Source organism: Plasmodium relictum (genome assembly GCF_900005765.1).
Source record: "Plasmodium relictum strain SGS1 genome assembly, chromosome: 11".
Taxonomy (NCBI): domain Eukaryota; phylum Apicomplexa; class Aconoidasida; order Haemosporida; family Plasmodiidae; genus Plasmodium; species Plasmodium relictum.
In genome coordinates, this window is record NC_041689.1 from 945,028 (window position 1) to 963,435 (window position 18,408).

The following is an 18,408-nucleotide window of genomic DNA, read 5'->3' on the forward strand; positions in this document are numbered from 1 at the left end:
AACTACTTTAAAAAAGAATCTTTAAAAAGATAGTGCAAATGTGCTAATATAGTTATTATAATTTGTCTAATATACTTTTTTTCTTCTTTTTGAATGGTATTTTCACTTAAATATCTTTTAATGAATTATTTTTTTAAAAAAAAACTTATTCATAAAAAAATCGAAAAAAAAAAAATCATTTAACTGGTAAGTATAAATAATAGAAGAAAGTAAAAGTATTATATTTTAAATTTATATTTTACGATACTATTTATAAAATAGATATAAGTATGTAAATTTATTCTAAACTTGAGTTATTAATATAGTTCCTTAGAATTAGTTATTAAGCTTCCACATATATATTGAAAAAAAATTAATGGTATCACATATAGTAAAAATAACAAAAAGATAAATATTTATCTTTACTAAATTTAGTGTTATAATATTAGAATAATTCTTTATTTTGTTGTTTTTTGATTTTAATAATTTTAAAAAATTCATAGGAAATTTATCATTTTTATTAAAAAAATTATTAAATATAATAAATCATTTGAATATATTTTAATATAATTTCTATAATTACAACTGAAAAAGAAAGATCTCATTTTCTATATAACATTATTTTAATATTTTATGTTTCTAGTAAAATATTATTTAAAAAAATTTCACAAAAAAAAACTAAATATTTGAAGAATAATATTTTGTTTTATTTCTTTACACTCTTACAATTAAAAATTATTTATTGGATGCAAATTTAATTTTTTAATATAAAAAATAATTATGTAAAATAGAATTAAAATATAAAGATATGTGAGATTTAGATACTTTATCCTAATTTCCATAAATATTTTTATACTTTTAAATATCTAAATGGAATAACTCAAATAATACATCATCATTTATTTAATTCTTTTTACATAAAATGAATTGTCATTGTAAAAATTAATATCCAATTAAATATATTAACATTTATAAAGTCCATTTTTTTATTATATTTTATTATTTTCATCATATATATTTATATTTAAAAAATTATATTTCCTAATTTAAAGTGAGAGAAATTTTTCTTGTATTATAAGTTTACTTTTGTCTACTGTGTTGCTATTCTATTTTCGAAAAAATTATTATTTCATAATAATACATAAAAATATGTATTATACCTAAAAATTTTTAAAGATGAAAATATTTGTTCATGTAAGAAAATAACTTTTGTAAGAAGTTTGTATTTAATAAAGTAGGAAAAATAAAATATATATAAGGATATTTTTTCAGAAATTATTTTACATCTATCGCAGTTTTTAAATTGAAAATAATTTCTAATTAAATAAAAAATAGATGTATATTTTTAAAAAATTCATTTACAATTGAAGAAAACTAAAAAAAATATTGTTAAAATTTTAATTTTGTATCTTATTCGTTCTCTGATGATCATAACGGGAAGAAATATAATTAAATTTAAAAAAAAATTTACAGGTAGAATATTTCACTGAAAATAAAACTAATAGTGATATAGCGAGAAAAAGTAATTCTATCTATTTGCCTATGAATAGTTAATAGAGACTGGATGCAAAATATTTATACTTCAAAACAAAATTAATATAATTAAGAATTTGAGTGAAAAAATTACTAAAAATTAAAAATATTATTTAAAAGTTTGTTTTTTATAAGAATAATGAAAAATACTTAAAAAGATATATTCATATTTAAGCAAATGTATGAATATATAAAAGGCAAAAGAAACATAGGAAAAATGTTTCGTATTTTTATTATGTTCATTTTATATTTCAATTAATTGAGCTTTTGAGTTTCATAATACCAATCTGCTCTACAACAAGGGCAAGTTAATTTATTTTGTTTTATCCATTTCTCTATACAATGCAAATGAAAATGATGACCACATTTTCCAAAAGCCGGAGGACAGCTATCACCTGGTCTAATACAATTCGTACAGGTATTTTCCAAAGAGTTATTGCAAATTGCACACACACTATCTAAAGATGTTCCCGACCATTTCCATTTTGCAACAGCATGGAGTTTTTTCACTGTAACCTTTGGCATTTTATTAATATTCTTTTTTATTTTTCATTTTTTCAAGAATTATATACCCTTTTGTATATATTTTTTTTATAATTATATAATTTTTTTTTTTACTTTCTTCTTTATTTTCTTCTTTGTTAATTCATAGAAGTTATTTATTTTTTATGAACCTGTTCATACAAAAAATATACTAAAATCTTATTTTTATATAAATATATCATGAATACACTAAATTTTATTATAAATATTGTACATTTTGGCTTTTTTTTTTTATTTTAAAAATATCTTAATATTCTATTTTGTATAATTTTTAATTTTTTATTATTTTTAAAATTTCATATTTAAAGAAATACTTCTGTATTTCATAAAATTTTGTTATTCATAGTTTTTTTTTATTTTTTATTATTATTTCAAATATTTTTGTGTTAAATTTATGAATTTCATTTGATATAATTATTCTGTGTAAGCTTCTTTTTATTTTAAGCTTGAAACTTTAAAAAAACAAATGATCCAATTTTTTATTCAGATTTTTTTTTTCTTTTTTATTTGTTTAAATATTATAGCATATTTTATATGTCTTTTTCCTTCTAAAGAAAAAAAATTTATATTAATTAAAAATAACAGAATAGTATTAGCAATGAATCAATGACATATATTTTATAATATTTTTCTCTAAAAAAAAAAAAGTAAAAAAGGAAAATTAAATAAAAAAAATAAATTTACTAGAAAAATAAAATATTTATAAAGTTATAACTGAGTATATGTTAAAATTACATTTTTTTTTTAAAAATTAAAATAAATTCCTCACTAAAAAAGATAATATTATAGTTCATTAGCTTATACCTAATTTATCATTTATTAATTCCTACTAATAGTATTAACAATATATATACACTTAATATTAAAAAAGATGAAATTTTAATTTATGAAAAGATTCTACAGAAAGAATTATCACGAAACATGAAAAATTACGTTGCGTTTATAATTGAAATTAATTGAAATTAAAAAAATTAAAAGGTTTCATATAGGTAAACTGTTAATGCCGCTTTTATCTTTTTTGTTTCGTATTAATAATATTTAAGCTTTTATTATGATTGAGATAAGCAAACCAGCTTTTCTTTTTTTTTTTTTTTTTATTTAATAATCATTTTAATTGTTTATTAAAATATAGATGTCCCAATTTAAATAAAAGATATAATTAGTTAAATAAGAAGAGATACTGAAAACATTCACTAGAATTTATAATTCAATATTTAAAAAAAAAATATATATATATACATATGTATATAAACCTTAGATATAAAAAAAAAAAATTAATATAAGTTTTTTTAAAAAAATTAGGGAAAGATGCAATATACTTTAAAAATAAATAAAATTTCATACAAATATAAATTTCATTAATATTTTTTTATTAAATTAGTATATAACTGTTGTAATTTTAAATTAATTGCTAAATAAAATTCATATGCAAATACTGATTGCATAATTATTTATTCTATTTTTTTATGTGTATTAATTTCAATGTTGAAAAAAATAAAAGAAAAAATATATTAGAGAATTGAAATGATAAATTTTTATTTAATTCTTTTTTATTTTATTTTAAGTGTAAAGAATACTCATGAAAAAACAACAAAAAAATATGAATGCATTAATTTATTATCAGATCAAGATTACAATGATAAATTACAAACTTTAAAACTGTATCAAATAAAAGATATTAATATAAAAAATAAAAATAAGTATGTTTTTTCTTATTATGGAGGTTCTGGGAGTAATAAAAGAAGAATTTTAGAAAAAATTTTTAATATATCACCTGAAAAAAGAAATTTTATTAATTTGGGATTTCACCAGAAATTAGACCTATGGCTTGGGTATGATAAAAATAATAATTTTAATATAGTTCTTGATGTAGATTTATTAGAAAATGAAGAGTTTTTAGATAATTATGAAACAATATATAATTACGAAAAATTAGTTAATATGATTATTGAGTCGACAAATATTGTTATAATACCTATATATATTGAAGATATATATAAAGAAATATATGACAAAAACGAAAAGAAAAAATTTCTTGAAAATAATACAAATAAAAAATATCTTTTTAATTTACCAAAAAAAGTAGAAATGCTTCTAAATAGGTTAAATGAGAAAAGTAAAAATATGAATATTTATTTCATTATTGTAGATGACGAAAAACTACAAAGTACTAGTACTCGTAATGATTTGATTAAACATTTAAAATTAAAGTATAATAATTTATATATTTATTTAATAAAACAGAGCAAAATAAGTATAGATTTATTGCAAAATAATAATATAAATAAATATGAACTGCTGATAAATAGTATAGAAAGTGCTATAAAAGAAATGAATACATTTAAGAATTTTGATTTTTTTAATCAAAAATATGTTTATAATGTATATGTAATAGAAGAATCATATATAAAAGTATTAAATTATTTTGATAAAATTTATTACGAGTATGAAAAAGAAATTACAATGGGGAGTGTTATTGAAAATTATGGTACTCTATCAAAAGATCTTATAAAAAACTCTTTACTTTTATTTCATTTATTAACGTTTGAACAAACAGGTACAAAATTTAAAAAGACAATTTTTCAGAAATTATTAGTAAGATTTCAAACATTAATACGTAAACAAATACTAAAACAGTTATTACTTTTAGAAACCACTTATCTTAATAAAGGAAAATATATGATGTTAAATAAATACAACATAAGTAATGGTAAAGATTTGATAGAAAAAAAAGATAAAATCGATCATTTAAAGAATTCTTTAATAATAAAATTTACAATAGAAATAAATAAATTAATCAATGAACAATTTAAATTATATAACAATCTTAATAATACAATTAATGAGTTTTTATATCGATTTGAAGAGAAGTTAGATCAAATATTAAATAGTTATTATAATTTAAATCAAAGCCCACTGAAAAAGTTATTTGATAAACGGAAATTAAAAGAAGCCCTTAAAAAAAAAAAAAAATGGTTTAATCCTTCTTTAAATATGAATCTAACTTTAACGTCATTAGTAAGAAAAAATGGCTATGGAAATCTACAGAGTTACTTTATATATGATTTAGGTATTTTAACATTTGTGCTTGGTATTGTAAATGATAGAAATACACCTGAAGTTCAACAGCAAGGAGATAAAATTCCTTTTTTTAAATTTCAACCAAAGCTGAACCTAAAATTAAATTTTAAGTAGATATTTTTAATAAATAAAAAAAATTAAGTAAAATTGGCTTAAAAAAAAAAAAGGATAATAAAAATAGCTCTAAATAAATACAATGATAAGTTAAAATAATTTGTTTTTTCTTATATTTTTTTTATTATTATTATTTTAAAATTATTTTCTTGTTTCTTCGTATTTTTATGAATCATAAATGGGTCTTATTAAAATATTAGTTCAATTATCATTAAGAAAAAAAAATATATATATTCTTTATATAATTTTTTTGTATTTTTCTTTTTTTTTTATATTTGTTATATAAAACTAAAAATTTCTATTTCTATTTTATTTTTTATTTTGCTTTATTTTTATAATTGAGTGTAATAAATATATTAATATTTAACGAAGTAAATAAAAAATTTTAAATTATTTTGGTTTTATTACTATTATATTATTTTTTAATATTTTTGGTAACAATATATTACATTTTTTAATAGAAATATGAAAAGACATTTAAATTTGTTTATGAACTTTTTTATTTTGTTAAAAAAAAAAAAAAAAAAAAAATATTAGATAAATATATACACAATTTTATGTAAAAAAAATTTAATTTTTAGCTAAAATTTCAAAAAGTAATAAAAAGTGTCTAGGATCAATTTTATGTCCTTTATATTTATGGCACTTCAATTGTGTATATAAAATAATAAAAGAGTTCAATCCTTATTTTTTTTTTTTTTTTCTACATGTTTTTTGGTTTTATAATTAACCCATTGTTTGAATTTATCTAAAAGGAAAATAAGTATATATATTTATAATACTATAAAATAAATTTTTATAATGGGAAAACTCTTAAAAAAGATGAAGTAATATAGTGTAATAAAATAAAATATAAAAAAATAACCGATCCTCTTAAAATGTCCTTTTTATTAGTTTTTTTTGCTACGTTCTTTAATTTAGGCCATAAGGCACAACAATTTAATTCCTATATATATATATAGATAAACATCAAAAGGAATAATTAATATATTTATATTGGAGGAAAACATTTAAAAAAAATAAATATTTTTAAAAGTATATAAAATATATTCTTTTTTTTTTTTTCTTTTTTGCAAATGCAATTATACAAATTCCAATTTTTCATCATCTGAATATTCTTGAAAATATTTTAGCGATTCACAATGCCCATCATAGTCTATCCCCCTATGTTAGTAAAAGAAAAAAAAAAAAAAATAAAGATAAAAATAAAATACATAAAAAAATGAAAAACAAAGTTTTTTTATTTCTTTTTACCAACACTGCCCTGTAGAATTTTTTATCCAACCTAACTCAAATGAAAAATATCATTTAAAAGATAAAATATGCAAAATCAGCAAACTATTTAGAATTATAAATAAATTATTTAAATATTATCATATTTAATATATTACACTAATTCTAAAAAAAAATAATTCTTTTTTTTTTTTATAAAACCTTCAGGGCACAAATAAGAATAGTCTCTTTCATAAGGAGGTTCTTGGCAAACATGTGGCTTATGTTTTGCTAAATTTTCATCATTAATTATATCTTCATTTAATTTTTCTAAAACTTCATTATCTATTCTAATAGAATATAGGGAAAATGAAATAATAATATTAGTTGTAACAGAAAAAAAAGTAAAAGACTATAAAAGCAGTAATAACAACAGCAATAATAGGGATATTGATAGTATTTAATATCTTTTTTATAGATAGAATCAAGCAAATGATAGATTATTTTTATTTATTACTTGTGAATTTTGTTATTCTAAAATTTTGTATTAGGATATTTAAAACAATGTAGTAGGTAAAAATTTGATAAAAAAAATTATATATTAAAAGAAAATAAAAAAAAAAATATATCATCTTACAATATCTTTTTGGGTAGGAAGGGATTCAGATATATTTTTTAGTTCTTTTGACATGTCTTCATAAAGAAAATAAAAAAAATTAATTATATATTTATGTATAAAAAAAAAAAAAAAAAAAAATCATATATATAACCTTTTATTATAGCCATTTGATTAACTATAAATAAAATTAGGATGAGATAAAAGATAGTAAAATAGAAATAATTGGAATAAATTATATTTGAAAAGGATGTTATTTTCAATTTAATTTAATTTATTTATTTTTTTTTGCCTGCTTTTCTTTTTTTGGTCCATGGAAGCATACATTCTGAAAAATGAAAAAACAGGACAAAAATAAACAAATAAATTTCATTCATTCTTAATAAAAATATTAGAAAAACAAATACAAATCAACTATTTTGAGAGTGTACTTAAACAAAAAAAGTTAAATAATTAGAAAGAATAAAATAAGAGAATGAATTAAAAAAAAAATTATCAAAATTTTCTAAATTAATAGGGAACTTTATTTTTAACATAAATTTCTTAAGAAAGAGTTAATTCTTTTATAGCATACATTTATTTTTGAGTTTTGTGTACATACAAAATAATATAAATTTGAATATAATTAATACATAATAATCAAGAAAAATTGAAATAATAGTATATACTAATTATTACTTATTAAACACCAATTATAAGAATAAGATAGTTATTTAAAATTTTATTATTTAAAAAATTGTGGGAATATATATACATATATAAAATAATGGTAATTTAAAATTAATTATATATATATTATTATTGTTTTAATTAATATAATAATTTTAATTTTAATAATTTGAAAAATAATAATCATAAATGGAATTTTATAAGAATAATAATAATAGCCTGATTTCTTAATAGCACGTTCCTTTCTTTTAACATAAAATGTAATTAAAAAAATTATATTTTTAAATTAAGAATATTTTGTTCAATGTTTATTTTAACTTTAACATTCATATAACTACTTAAGTTCATATATATATATATTTTTATACTTTTGAATTTTTTTGTAATTAAAAATAAAGTAAAACTTTATTTTTTTTGTTTTTTTAATTTTATTCTTTTTGATAGTAAAGAATTGAAATAGAAAATGAGCAAGAGAAATTTCAGTAAGGAACCTCCTCCTGAGTATTTAAATTATATTTATGTAAATGAAAGAAAAAAAAAAATACATATATATAATATACATTATATAAGTTTAATTTTATTAGTAATCTTTAACATTCTCCTTTTATTTCCTTTTTTAAAATATTTATAAAACTAATAAGTTAGAAAATTTTATATTTTATGTAATCAGAATTGTGAAAGTTTTATTTACTCAATAGAAACATTAAGTTTTTAAAAGAAATTACAACAAAAGAAAAAAATTTATTTCAAATGCAAAGTTAATTATTCCTTTTTTTTTTTTATTTTTATAAATGAAAATACCAATGTTTAACTTTTAGAATAATGAAACAATAAAAGAAAATTCTCATTCTTTTAATGAAGAAAATGAAAAAGAAAAAGAAATATTTACATATAATTTGCCTGACAACAAAAAAGACATTTGTTTACCCAAAAGTTTAAGAGAACATATTGTTATTGAATATACAGCCATATTTGTTAATTTGGTAATAATAATTAAAAAAAATAGTATGTAATAGAACATAAAAATATTCTTTAAATATATTCTTTTTGTTACTAATATATAATTTACGTATATTAATGTACAGGAAAGTGATATTGTAGAATTCTACCTAAAGTTAGACAATGATTTATTAATAAAATTCCCTTTTTTACATGTTGATCACCCTTTACATGAATATTATGAATTCATTAAATTAAATACAACAAAAAGAATAATAAAGACCTACCCAAATTTTATACCTAGTCCTTTAAAAAGCCTTTTTGAATTTGTTGTTGAATTAGAAAATAAAAAAGTAACTAAAAATGAAGCGACAACAAAAATACTAAAAGAAAAACAATTGAATAATTTAAAAGAAAAAAAAAAAAGAAAAAATGAAGAAAAAGATCAGTCATATTCTACTCTTTTTATGAAATATATGGAATCAGACCAAGAAAGTGATAAAACAACAAAGGGAAATAAAGAAGAATTAACTGATAGTGAAAATTTTGCAGTAATGATAATGAAATACATTTTTTCTCCAAAATATATATATATATATATATATATATATATATATATATATATATATATGCTTAATAATACATTTATTTATATATTTGATACCAATTTAGGAAGTAGATGATCTTATTAACAAAATTTCTACTTTAAAAAATGAATCAGCTACTTTATATATACAATTTCTAATTAGATGTATAGAAAATTTTAAATATTTACAATACGGATCAAAAGAATATGAATATTTCACGTAATTTAATATAAAATAAAAATTAAATATTTAATTTTTAAAGATGTTAATGAAAATGATAAAAAAATAATAAGAAAGCTTAAATGTTAATAAAAAAAAAATTGTTATATATATATATATATTTGTTTTTTTAGAAAAAAAATATTATACAACAAAAATGTTTCAAATGATAAATCATGGAAAATTAATGTAATTAAAAAAAAAAAAAAAATCTAATATTTTACATAAAAAAATTAATATTTAAAAAAAAAAAAATTAAATTAGGGCAATTAAATTTTTTAGCCTATAGATTTTTTAACATTTATTTTTAAATTGGATGAACACAAAATAAATTTTGAGAGTATATCTGGAGACATAAAAGAAGATAAAAAGATAGAAGAAAAGGATAATTTAAAAATGATACAAGATTATAGAAGGTAAAAAAAAATATATATATATATATATGTATATAATATATTATAATTTTATATCTATACTTTTAATGTATGTGAACTTGATTTTAATTTTTTTTCTTTGTATATATATAGAGAAAGAGCGAAACTAATACTTCATGGTTTTAAGAAAAAGTGATATATTTTTTTTTTTTTTTTTTGCATATATTAAAAAAATGAGCCAAATTCTTTTTTTTGTAATTCTTCCCTAGCAACTCTCCTCCTATAAAAAATAATAAATGATTAATATAAAAATATGGCTAAACTTATTATAATAACGAATTAAATTAATTTAAAGAACAGTAAATTAGAAGAGAAATAGAATAAATAATACAAAAATATATATCCATATAAAAAAAAAAAAAAGAAAACATAAAGAATAATTACCTATACAAATATGGGATTTTTATTTTTTTTTTTAAAAATTGTACATTCATCCATTTAGGATGTCTTCTAACTTTTAAGCGTAAATTGCTCTTTGTATATAAGATTTCAGATAAAGGCAATTCTCGAATTAAAGTAGAATTATCATCAACATATGGGAAAACATTTTTACTTTCAACAGTTTTAATTTTTTGCGTAGTTTTCCATATATTTTCTTCACGAACTATATCGTATAACTTTTGAATCTTTCCCCTTTTTAAATTATTATTTAAGTTAATTTCAATTTGAGGATAAATAGAATTATTAAATTCATTTGCTAATTTATATAAATAATTATTTTTATTGTATGTACTTATAGAATCTTTTTTGAAACTTCTTTCATTTGATACTTCTTCTAAACCAATTCCACTAAATTGTTTTTCACTGCTTTCTAAAACATTTAAAATATAATTTTTTATTTCTGGATTATAAGCGCAAATACTTGGCCATATATATCTATTTTCATTAATATTATAATAATAGTTCCATTGTGTTTTTTCCTTTGGCCAAGCTTTAGAAGCATCTATATCAAAGGATTTAGAACTACCATCAGGTAAATACTTTTTATTTCTGTTTTCATATCTATATCCCCATCTTGGAGTTAAAATATCTTCTCTCCTATTATGATATAAACCTCTTTTTTTTATTCTCTCATTCATTCCCCATTTTATCCCACTCACTGGAAATAAACCTCCTTTATGGCCTCCTCGAGGCATTTAATAAACAAAAAAAAAAAATTATAACAATTTATTTTGTATTTAATAAAACAAATACATCTTTTTTTTTTATTTTTTCCCTCTTCATGGGTACACAATATTAACTTAATTTTTTTTTAATAATATGAAATACAAAAAAATGATAAAAAAATAATTTTATACCTGAATTTAAAAAAAAAAAAAAAAAATTTTAAATTACATAAAATTTTTAATTAAAAAGAGTAATGAGAAGAAAAAAAAAGTTCTAAAAAATAATGTTTTAAAATATTACCAAAAATTTATTTAAAAATTAAAAAAGTTTAATGATAATATGTATAATTATTTAAAATAAAAAACCCTTTTTTTATTCATTTGTGTTTATCCATGTATATATATGTTTTATAAAAATTACAAGTTACAAGGCTTGTATAAAATATTATAAATGAAGAGTTCAAATAATTTATTATAACATATACATCACACAAAAATTACAATAAAAAAAATTATTATTTATAAAAATAATATAAAAATTTCTTTAGAAATAAAAATGTGTATATACTTTCAAAAAATATATCATCACATAATATTTTAATTTCATTTTATATTAATTATATTTTTAATATTTTGCATGAGTTTTGTAATAGTTTTTTACATAATTTCTAGGTGTATGTAATAATTTTAGTATTGTGTTTTTTTTTTTTAATTTAGTTTATATTAATTTATACTAATTTTATATTAATTAATTTTATATAAAATATATGTAAATACTTGTTAAATACTTTTTTTTTAAAAAAAGACTACTTAGAAGCATTTATTATTAATACAGTTTTTAACTTCTCATAATAGGTAAATTATGTTTTTAACACGAAGAATATATATATTTTTAGAATATAAACAAACATCTAAATCTATCTCTTTTTTTTATTAATTTAATTATTTAAAGTATTTTTAAGATATTAAAATATAACAATTAGCTCGTGTAAGATTCATCTTAATTGTAGTAAAAAAATTAAAATAGAAAAAAAAAAAAATCATAGATATAACTATATAAATTGATATAAAAATAGAATATATTAGAAAAAAAAATTTCTTTTATTGTAATATTATATTAAATCTTATAAATACTTTACATTCAATTCTAAAAATATGAATGTTATTAAAAAAGTATTATATAAGAATGATAATAATAAGACCGTATATATACATTATAATAAAATTGGATAAAATAAATCCAAGTAACAAGAGAAGTAATAAAAATAGGAATAAAAAATACTTTTATATAAATGTATTGTATTCTATTGTGAGTAATTTTCTTAAATAATTAATAAAAGAGTAAATAAAAATATAATAAAAGAAAAAAAAATATAAAATAATAAAAAATAAAAGCATAATATTCTTATTAATTTAATGTACATAAATATAGAATATGTACATTAAGATAAAATATTACTGCTTGAAGCAACAACAGCTGCCGTGATGGCCGCACCTTTTCCTGATCCATCATCAGCAGGAATAATAATCAAATTTTCTGATTTATCTGCTAAAATTACTTTTAAATGCTCTTTTAATCTTTTACAATACCATGCATTTTTAACATATAATGACCCATCAATTCCGCAAGAAAATTTTGAGTGTTCAATAATTTTGATTCTTTTTGCTATAGCAGCAATTACAGCGGCAGCTAAACCAGCTGAACGGTTATAAACGGCTTCACATATTTTTCTAAGAGCATATACTTGCTCATCAGTTAAATCAATATCCCATGCATCTTTTGCAACTTTTTTAGTTTCTTCAAAATTTTTTGAAGTATCGTTTAATACTACACTACCTGATTCAGAATTAAAAGTATCACTTATCCACATTTTTTTTGAGGATGAACTTTGAAGAACATTAACCATATATCTCCTAACTATTTCACCTAAATAAGCACCAGATATCATTTTTTCGAATAATTGTCTACTTCTGTTAGAGGAATACCAATCCAATACTAAATCAATTGGTGCTAATGGTAAATCTTTGTCAAAATTACCGAATTCAATATTTATAATTTTTCCTGAATATTTATATTTCTTCCATTCTGGTTCATAGTAAGAACCATTTGAGCCTGTTCCTAAGATGACTCCTATGTAACAAGGAGGAGTGCTTTTTCCTTTTTGATATGCACAAGACATCAATGTGCCAACACTATCATTAACTACGCAGCAAACTTTCGCAGGTACACATGATCTTGCAAATGCTTCATTCATTAATTTGCAGACATCACGACCTTCTACTGGATCATTTGTAGCTCTTCCTGTTTCAAATCCTTTCGTCCAATCAATAAGAATTGCACAATTAATTGATGGAGATGTACAAGGAAAAGAAAAAGTAAATCCAACATGTTTAATTTCTTTATTATCTAAATCATTGAATTCTCCCATTATATATTTAATCCTTTCAGCAAAATGGTCAAATAGTTGAGTAGCTGTAGCGTTTTTATCTAGCAATCCTTTCTCATGAGAAAATGTTCCTGTAAATTTCAAACTGTATTTTTCTTGATCTCTCTTAATTTTACCATTCCCATCTAATGAAGCTCTTACAGCCCTAAAATTAGTCCCTCCAAAATCAATTGCATAATAGGTTCCCTTTTCTTTACCTGATGGAATATCAGAAATACATGAATCTAACATTTTAAAGCTGCATTCATGAGGTATCCACAAGTTGGGATGCTTTCGATGTGCTTCTAACCCTTTTTTTAATTCATACACAAAATTATCTACGAATTCTTCTAAAATACAATAAGGGACTCGTAACTGATCAACGAACTTATTTATTCTTTCTAATAATTCCTCATTTATTGGGATATTGCATTCAATAGTATCTAATTTTGAGTATGCATTATTTTCCTGTTCCAAACAGTATTCACTCATTTTTAATTATTTTCTATATAAAAAGGAGATTAATAAATATATAGAAAAAAAAAAAAATAAAAATAATAAAATATAATAAATTTCTTTTAGATAATTTATATATATATATATATATTTATAAATGTGAAATGTATAAATAAAAATCAACTATATAATTAAGCCAGAATATCTATATTAAATATTTAAATGATGTATCAAAGTTACATAAAATAAATTACAATAAATATATGCAATAAAAATAAAAAAATAAAATAAAAATAAGAAAATAAAAATAATATATAAATAAAACTTAGTATATAAAAATGATATTAAAAAAAAAATAAATATAATAAATAATACAAAAGAAAACTGAATACAAAAAAATAAAAAAAATAAATAAATAAAAATAATGAGAAAAAAAATTAAGTGTAACAGTCGAGCAAGACAACTTAAACATTTAAAAATAAAAATTAAACATAAAAATAAAAAATTAAGTTCTTATTTCTTAATTTATTTAATCTTAAAAATTAAATAAATTAAATTTTTTTTAATTATGAATTTCTAAGTAGAATATATGTATTATTTAGTGTATATATAAATGAAAAAATATATTTATCAAAAAAAAAAAAAAAATAGTAAAAAAAAAAATTTAATATACGAAATATATGAAAAAAAAAATATATATTATTTTTAATAAAATAATTAAAAAAGTAAAGACTATTTTTCTATAATATATTAAATAAAATAAATGTTATTAATAATTAAAAAAATAATTATTTTCTAATAAAATATTTAATTTTATAGAAAAAAAAAGCACTGTAAAAGTGAAAAATATAAGAACTTTTATTCAAAAATAAGTATTAAGTGCATAATAATATATATACCTCTAATTTTAATTCATTTCTTTTTTTTTTTTGTATTTATACCGTATAATTAAAAAAAAATATGCATAACTCAGTATTTTTATCTTTATTTAATTTTTTTTACAGTAGAAATGTAGACCTAAAAAACCAAATATTTATTATTACGTTTTATATTAGTCTAAAATAAAAGTAAAATTCCTTAATAAGGATCTATGAAAGAGAGAAAAATCTACAGTTTAATAAAATAAAACTGCATGGAGAAATAAACACATTAAAATCACAAAAAAAAAAAAGTTTTAAAATATGAGAGCTCAAATATAAAAAAAAATACTAGTTTTTAAAGTACAAATTTTACTTTCATCTTTATCCCTCGTTTAATTATTTTTCATTTCCATGTTTATAACTATAGAATTCTTTACTTATCAGTGTATACATATGTATATTTAGATATATAGACATATATTATTAACTAATAATAATTTTATAAATATCGATAGTAACGGTACAAAATTCAGAATATTTAACGTTATGTTAGTAGGAAAATATAACTTAAAGATTAATTACTAAGTTCTCAATGTTTGAGAAGAAAATATAGCTATATGTAACATGCGTTATAATAAAAAAAAAAAAAAAAAATTGAGATGTGATGTGAACTAAAAAAATTTTATAACTTCTTTAATTTTCTTGTCACATATATAGTTTCTAATATTTTATATTTTTATAAAGAATAAAGGAATTTTTTTAAATAAGTTGACAATGAATTTAAAAATTAAAAAGTTTTTTTTTTTATAAAATAAATATTTAAATTGTATATTTTTAAAATACAAATTTTTTAGAAATACTTTATATTTTTTCATAACAATATACAATTACTGAAAGTATAAAATTTATAGTCAATTAACTATAAAGTTTTTCGCACTAATTTTTTTTATTATAGTGATGCCAAAAAATTGTATGAATGTATAAGAAGAAAAAAAAAAAATTTGAAAAATATTATGACATATGTTTAATAGAAATATATTATCCTTTTAGAAAGCTAATATTATCTATTAAAGAATTGATATATTGAAAATAAAAAGGTGGTTTGTTAATAACAAGCAGTGAAATAAGAATATTACCAAGAAGAATTATATATAGAATAAAAAATAAAAGAAAATAAAAAGATTAAATGTAAATTTTTTAGATAAAAGTATATATTAGCTACATAAGAGTATTATATGTATTTAGAATAAAATAATTCCAATTTATACTAGTATAAAAACGTTCTATTATAATTTAATTTAATAATTAAAATATTATAAAGAAAATTTCATTCCCAACAATTTTAAAAAGGCAAAAATATTTCTTATCCATATAATACATTTTATTTACATAGGAATTATGGAAAAATTAATTAAAATTTTTTATTTATATAAAAATTTTTATTCAAATGATAATATTTAATTTATTTTTCAAAAATAAAATTGTACATAAAAAAAAAAAAAAAAAAAAAATTAGATAAAATATTAATACAATATACGTATAATAAAGAGAATTTATGGAATATTAAAATATGCATTAGTAAATTATTAAAAGAGAAAAACTATAAAAATATTTAAAAAAAAATTTATTAAGTTTCAAAGTTCAAAAGTTAAAATATATATTATTATATTTTTTTTAAAAAATTCAAACAAATAAAATATTCTATTACTTTTTTTTAAAAATTTTCGACTAAATCTAACCCATTTTTTGAATAAAATGTAGATCTTTTAATAAAAGGTCGTTGAAGCTTACTGTAATCAAATGGAATTTTTCTTTTCATAGATTTTGAATCATTATTTTCTTCATCGTCGTACCACTCAATTTTCTCTCCCAAATTTTCTAACATATTTTCAGCAGTTGACCAACTAAAGCGAACTATACTAGGAAATCCAAAAACAGAATCAAAATTGTTTTTTAAAAAATTTTTGGTAATGGGATCTCCAGGATATCCTGATCCGAAACCATTGTCTATTTTGATAATTGGTTCCTCATATTTCCACTTTTTTAAAATAAAATCACGAGTTACTTTAGCACATATAGAAGCAGCACTAACTACTGGGTATAAAGAATCAGCCTTTTCTTTAACTGTACATTTTATATGAGGGAATATTTTTTGTAATTTTTCTTCATAAACATTTGCCTTTCCAACTGTATCAACAAAAACTTCAGTTAAATTGAATCCTCTACTAATAACGTGTTCAATCATTGATATAGCTGTATCATGAGATATTTCATTCAAATTATACTTTTGTTTTTTTAACATTTTTGCACTTATATCTTGTGGTAATAATATATGTATTCTCCAACCAAATGGTAATTTTGCATTATTTAATTTTAAAAACATCTTTTCCCTATTTCCTTCGCTTATTTTTTTGGAATCATCAATTTTCATTTCTTTTAATAACTTTTCATCTTCTTTTTTGCAATAAAAACAAGAATATACCATAGGACCTAATACAGGCCCTCTTCCAGCTTCATCTATTCCTAATCTTATTTCCTCATCCCCAAATTCATACAAACTATCAATTATTATCGGCTCCATATTGAGAAAATAATTTAGTATAATATGTTACTATGTATATACTTACTTATATTTCTAAAAGAAAAGAGAAATTTTTTCATCCGTCTTCTTTTGCTCATCTAAAATTATATGTAATATAATTATTCTTGAATATTTATATATAATAAATTAAAAATTGGGAAAAAAAAATTATAAAAAAAAACATTAAGATTTTTCACAAGCTTTTCTTATTGACCTATCATATTCATTTATTAAATTAAAAATTAAATAAAATATAATTTTTTTTTTTTTATTGAAACATTATGCATGAATGTTTTTTAGAGTTTTTATTTCTCATTTTTAAAGACATATCCGTTAAAAAAAAAAATTAGATTCCTTTTTTTTAATTATAAATTAACTTTTTATCTTATTTTAATAAACATTTTTTAATTTGTAACATTATTATAACAATAGTTTTTAATAAAAATTAAGCAAATAAATTTATATTTAAATATTGGGAAAACAAAAAATCTCTATTAAAAAATATAAATAACTTAAAATATATGTATATTATTCTGATATAAAAAGAAAAAATATGGAATAACATTTTTTGTTTATTCAATGCTTAAATGCCATATATATTGAGCTATGAAGATTCCTTTTTTAAAAACAAAAATATATAACATTTTTTAAACATATGAATTCTTCATTTTATAAATTTTATAAATCTCCTTTGTACTTTTTATGAAAGAATATTTTGCTTATAATGAAATTTTTTAATATAATATTATTATAAATAATTATTTTCTAGTATTTAATTAGAACATATGTTTCTCATTATTTTGGTATTATTTCATCAAACTAATTTTATTAAAATGGTTGAACTATATAATATGACAGCTTTTTAAATAATTTAAGGCTTTTTTTCTTAAATATGTAATAAATATCAATAACTCTTGTTTTATCTATTATAATATAATTAATATATGATAGTGTTCATTTTGTCTTTTAATAAAATATATGGAAATTTTATATTATGAACAAAAATTAAAAAATTAAAAAATAAACAAATAAATGAATAAATAAATATATATA

The 18,408-nt window shown here is 18.3% G+C and overlaps 7 protein-coding genes across 7 annotated transcripts; 2 read left to right on the plus strand and 5 right to left on the minus strand.

Annotated features, from left to right (window-relative positions):
* Positions 1-1,767: 1,767 nt before the first annotated feature.
* Positions 1,768-2,037, minus strand: PRELSG_1123800 (anaphase promoting complex subunit, putative; the record flags this gene model as incomplete). Its single annotated transcript, XM_028677514.1, has 1 exon — positions 1,768-2,037. One exon carries the CDS (start codon positions 2,035-2,037, stop codon positions 1,768-1,770), a length of 270 nt encoding a protein of 89 aa, XP_028533895.1.
* A 1,542-nt stretch (positions 2,038-3,579) lies between these two features.
* PRELSG_1123900 (conserved Plasmodium protein, unknown function) lies at positions 3,580-5,250 on the plus strand (the record flags this gene model as incomplete). The annotated part of the gene is made up of 1 exon (XM_028677515.1): positions 3,580-5,250. The coding sequence occupies one exon, from the start codon at positions 3,580-3,582 to the stop codon at positions 5,248-5,250; it is 1,671 nt and encodes a 556-aa protein (XP_028533896.1).
* Positions 5,251-5,953: 703 nt separating this feature from the next.
* PRELSG_1124000 (conserved Plasmodium protein, unknown function) lies at positions 5,954-7,455 on the minus strand (the record flags this gene model as incomplete). Its single annotated transcript, XM_028677516.1, has 9 exons — positions 5,954-5,998; positions 6,116-6,196; positions 6,339-6,414; positions 6,505-6,535; positions 6,685-6,812; positions 6,980-6,996; positions 7,100-7,155; positions 7,233-7,256; positions 7,404-7,455. The coding sequence occupies 9 exons, from the start codon at positions 7,453-7,455 to the stop codon at positions 5,954-5,956; spliced, it is 510 nt and encodes a 169-aa protein (XP_028533897.1).
* A 755-nt stretch (positions 7,456-8,210) lies between these two features.
* PRELSG_1124100 (conserved Plasmodium protein, unknown function) lies at positions 8,211-10,062 on the plus strand (the record flags this gene model as incomplete). Its single annotated transcript, XM_028677517.1, has 7 exons — positions 8,211-8,267; positions 8,566-8,730; positions 8,833-9,237; positions 9,359-9,492; positions 9,627-9,681; positions 9,775-9,908; positions 10,020-10,062. 7 exons carry the CDS (start codon positions 8,211-8,213, stop codon positions 10,060-10,062), a joined length of 993 nt encoding a protein of 330 aa, XP_028533898.1.
* Positions 10,063-10,091: 29 nt separating this feature from the next.
* On the minus strand, positions 10,092-11,062 carry PRELSG_1124200 (conserved Plasmodium protein, unknown function; the record flags this gene model as incomplete). Its single annotated transcript, XM_028677518.1, has 2 exons — positions 10,092-10,146; positions 10,311-11,062. The coding sequence occupies 2 exons, from the start codon at positions 11,060-11,062 to the stop codon at positions 10,092-10,094; spliced, it is 807 nt and encodes a 268-aa protein (XP_028533899.1).
* Positions 11,063-12,474: 1,412 nt separating this feature from the next.
* On the minus strand, positions 12,475-13,950 carry HK (hexokinase, putative; the record flags this gene model as incomplete). The annotated part of the gene is made up of 1 exon (XM_028677519.1): positions 12,475-13,950. The coding sequence occupies one exon, from the start codon at positions 13,948-13,950 to the stop codon at positions 12,475-12,477; it is 1,476 nt and encodes a 491-aa protein (XP_028533900.1).
* Positions 13,951-16,488: 2,538 nt separating this feature from the next.
* On the minus strand, positions 16,489-17,355 carry PRELSG_1124400 (ribonuclease H2 subunit A, putative; the record flags this gene model as incomplete). The annotated part of the gene is made up of 1 exon (XM_028677520.1): positions 16,489-17,355. One exon carries the CDS (start codon positions 17,353-17,355, stop codon positions 16,489-16,491), a length of 867 nt encoding a protein of 288 aa, XP_028533901.1.
* Between the last annotated feature and the right edge of the window lie 1,053 nt (positions 17,356-18,408).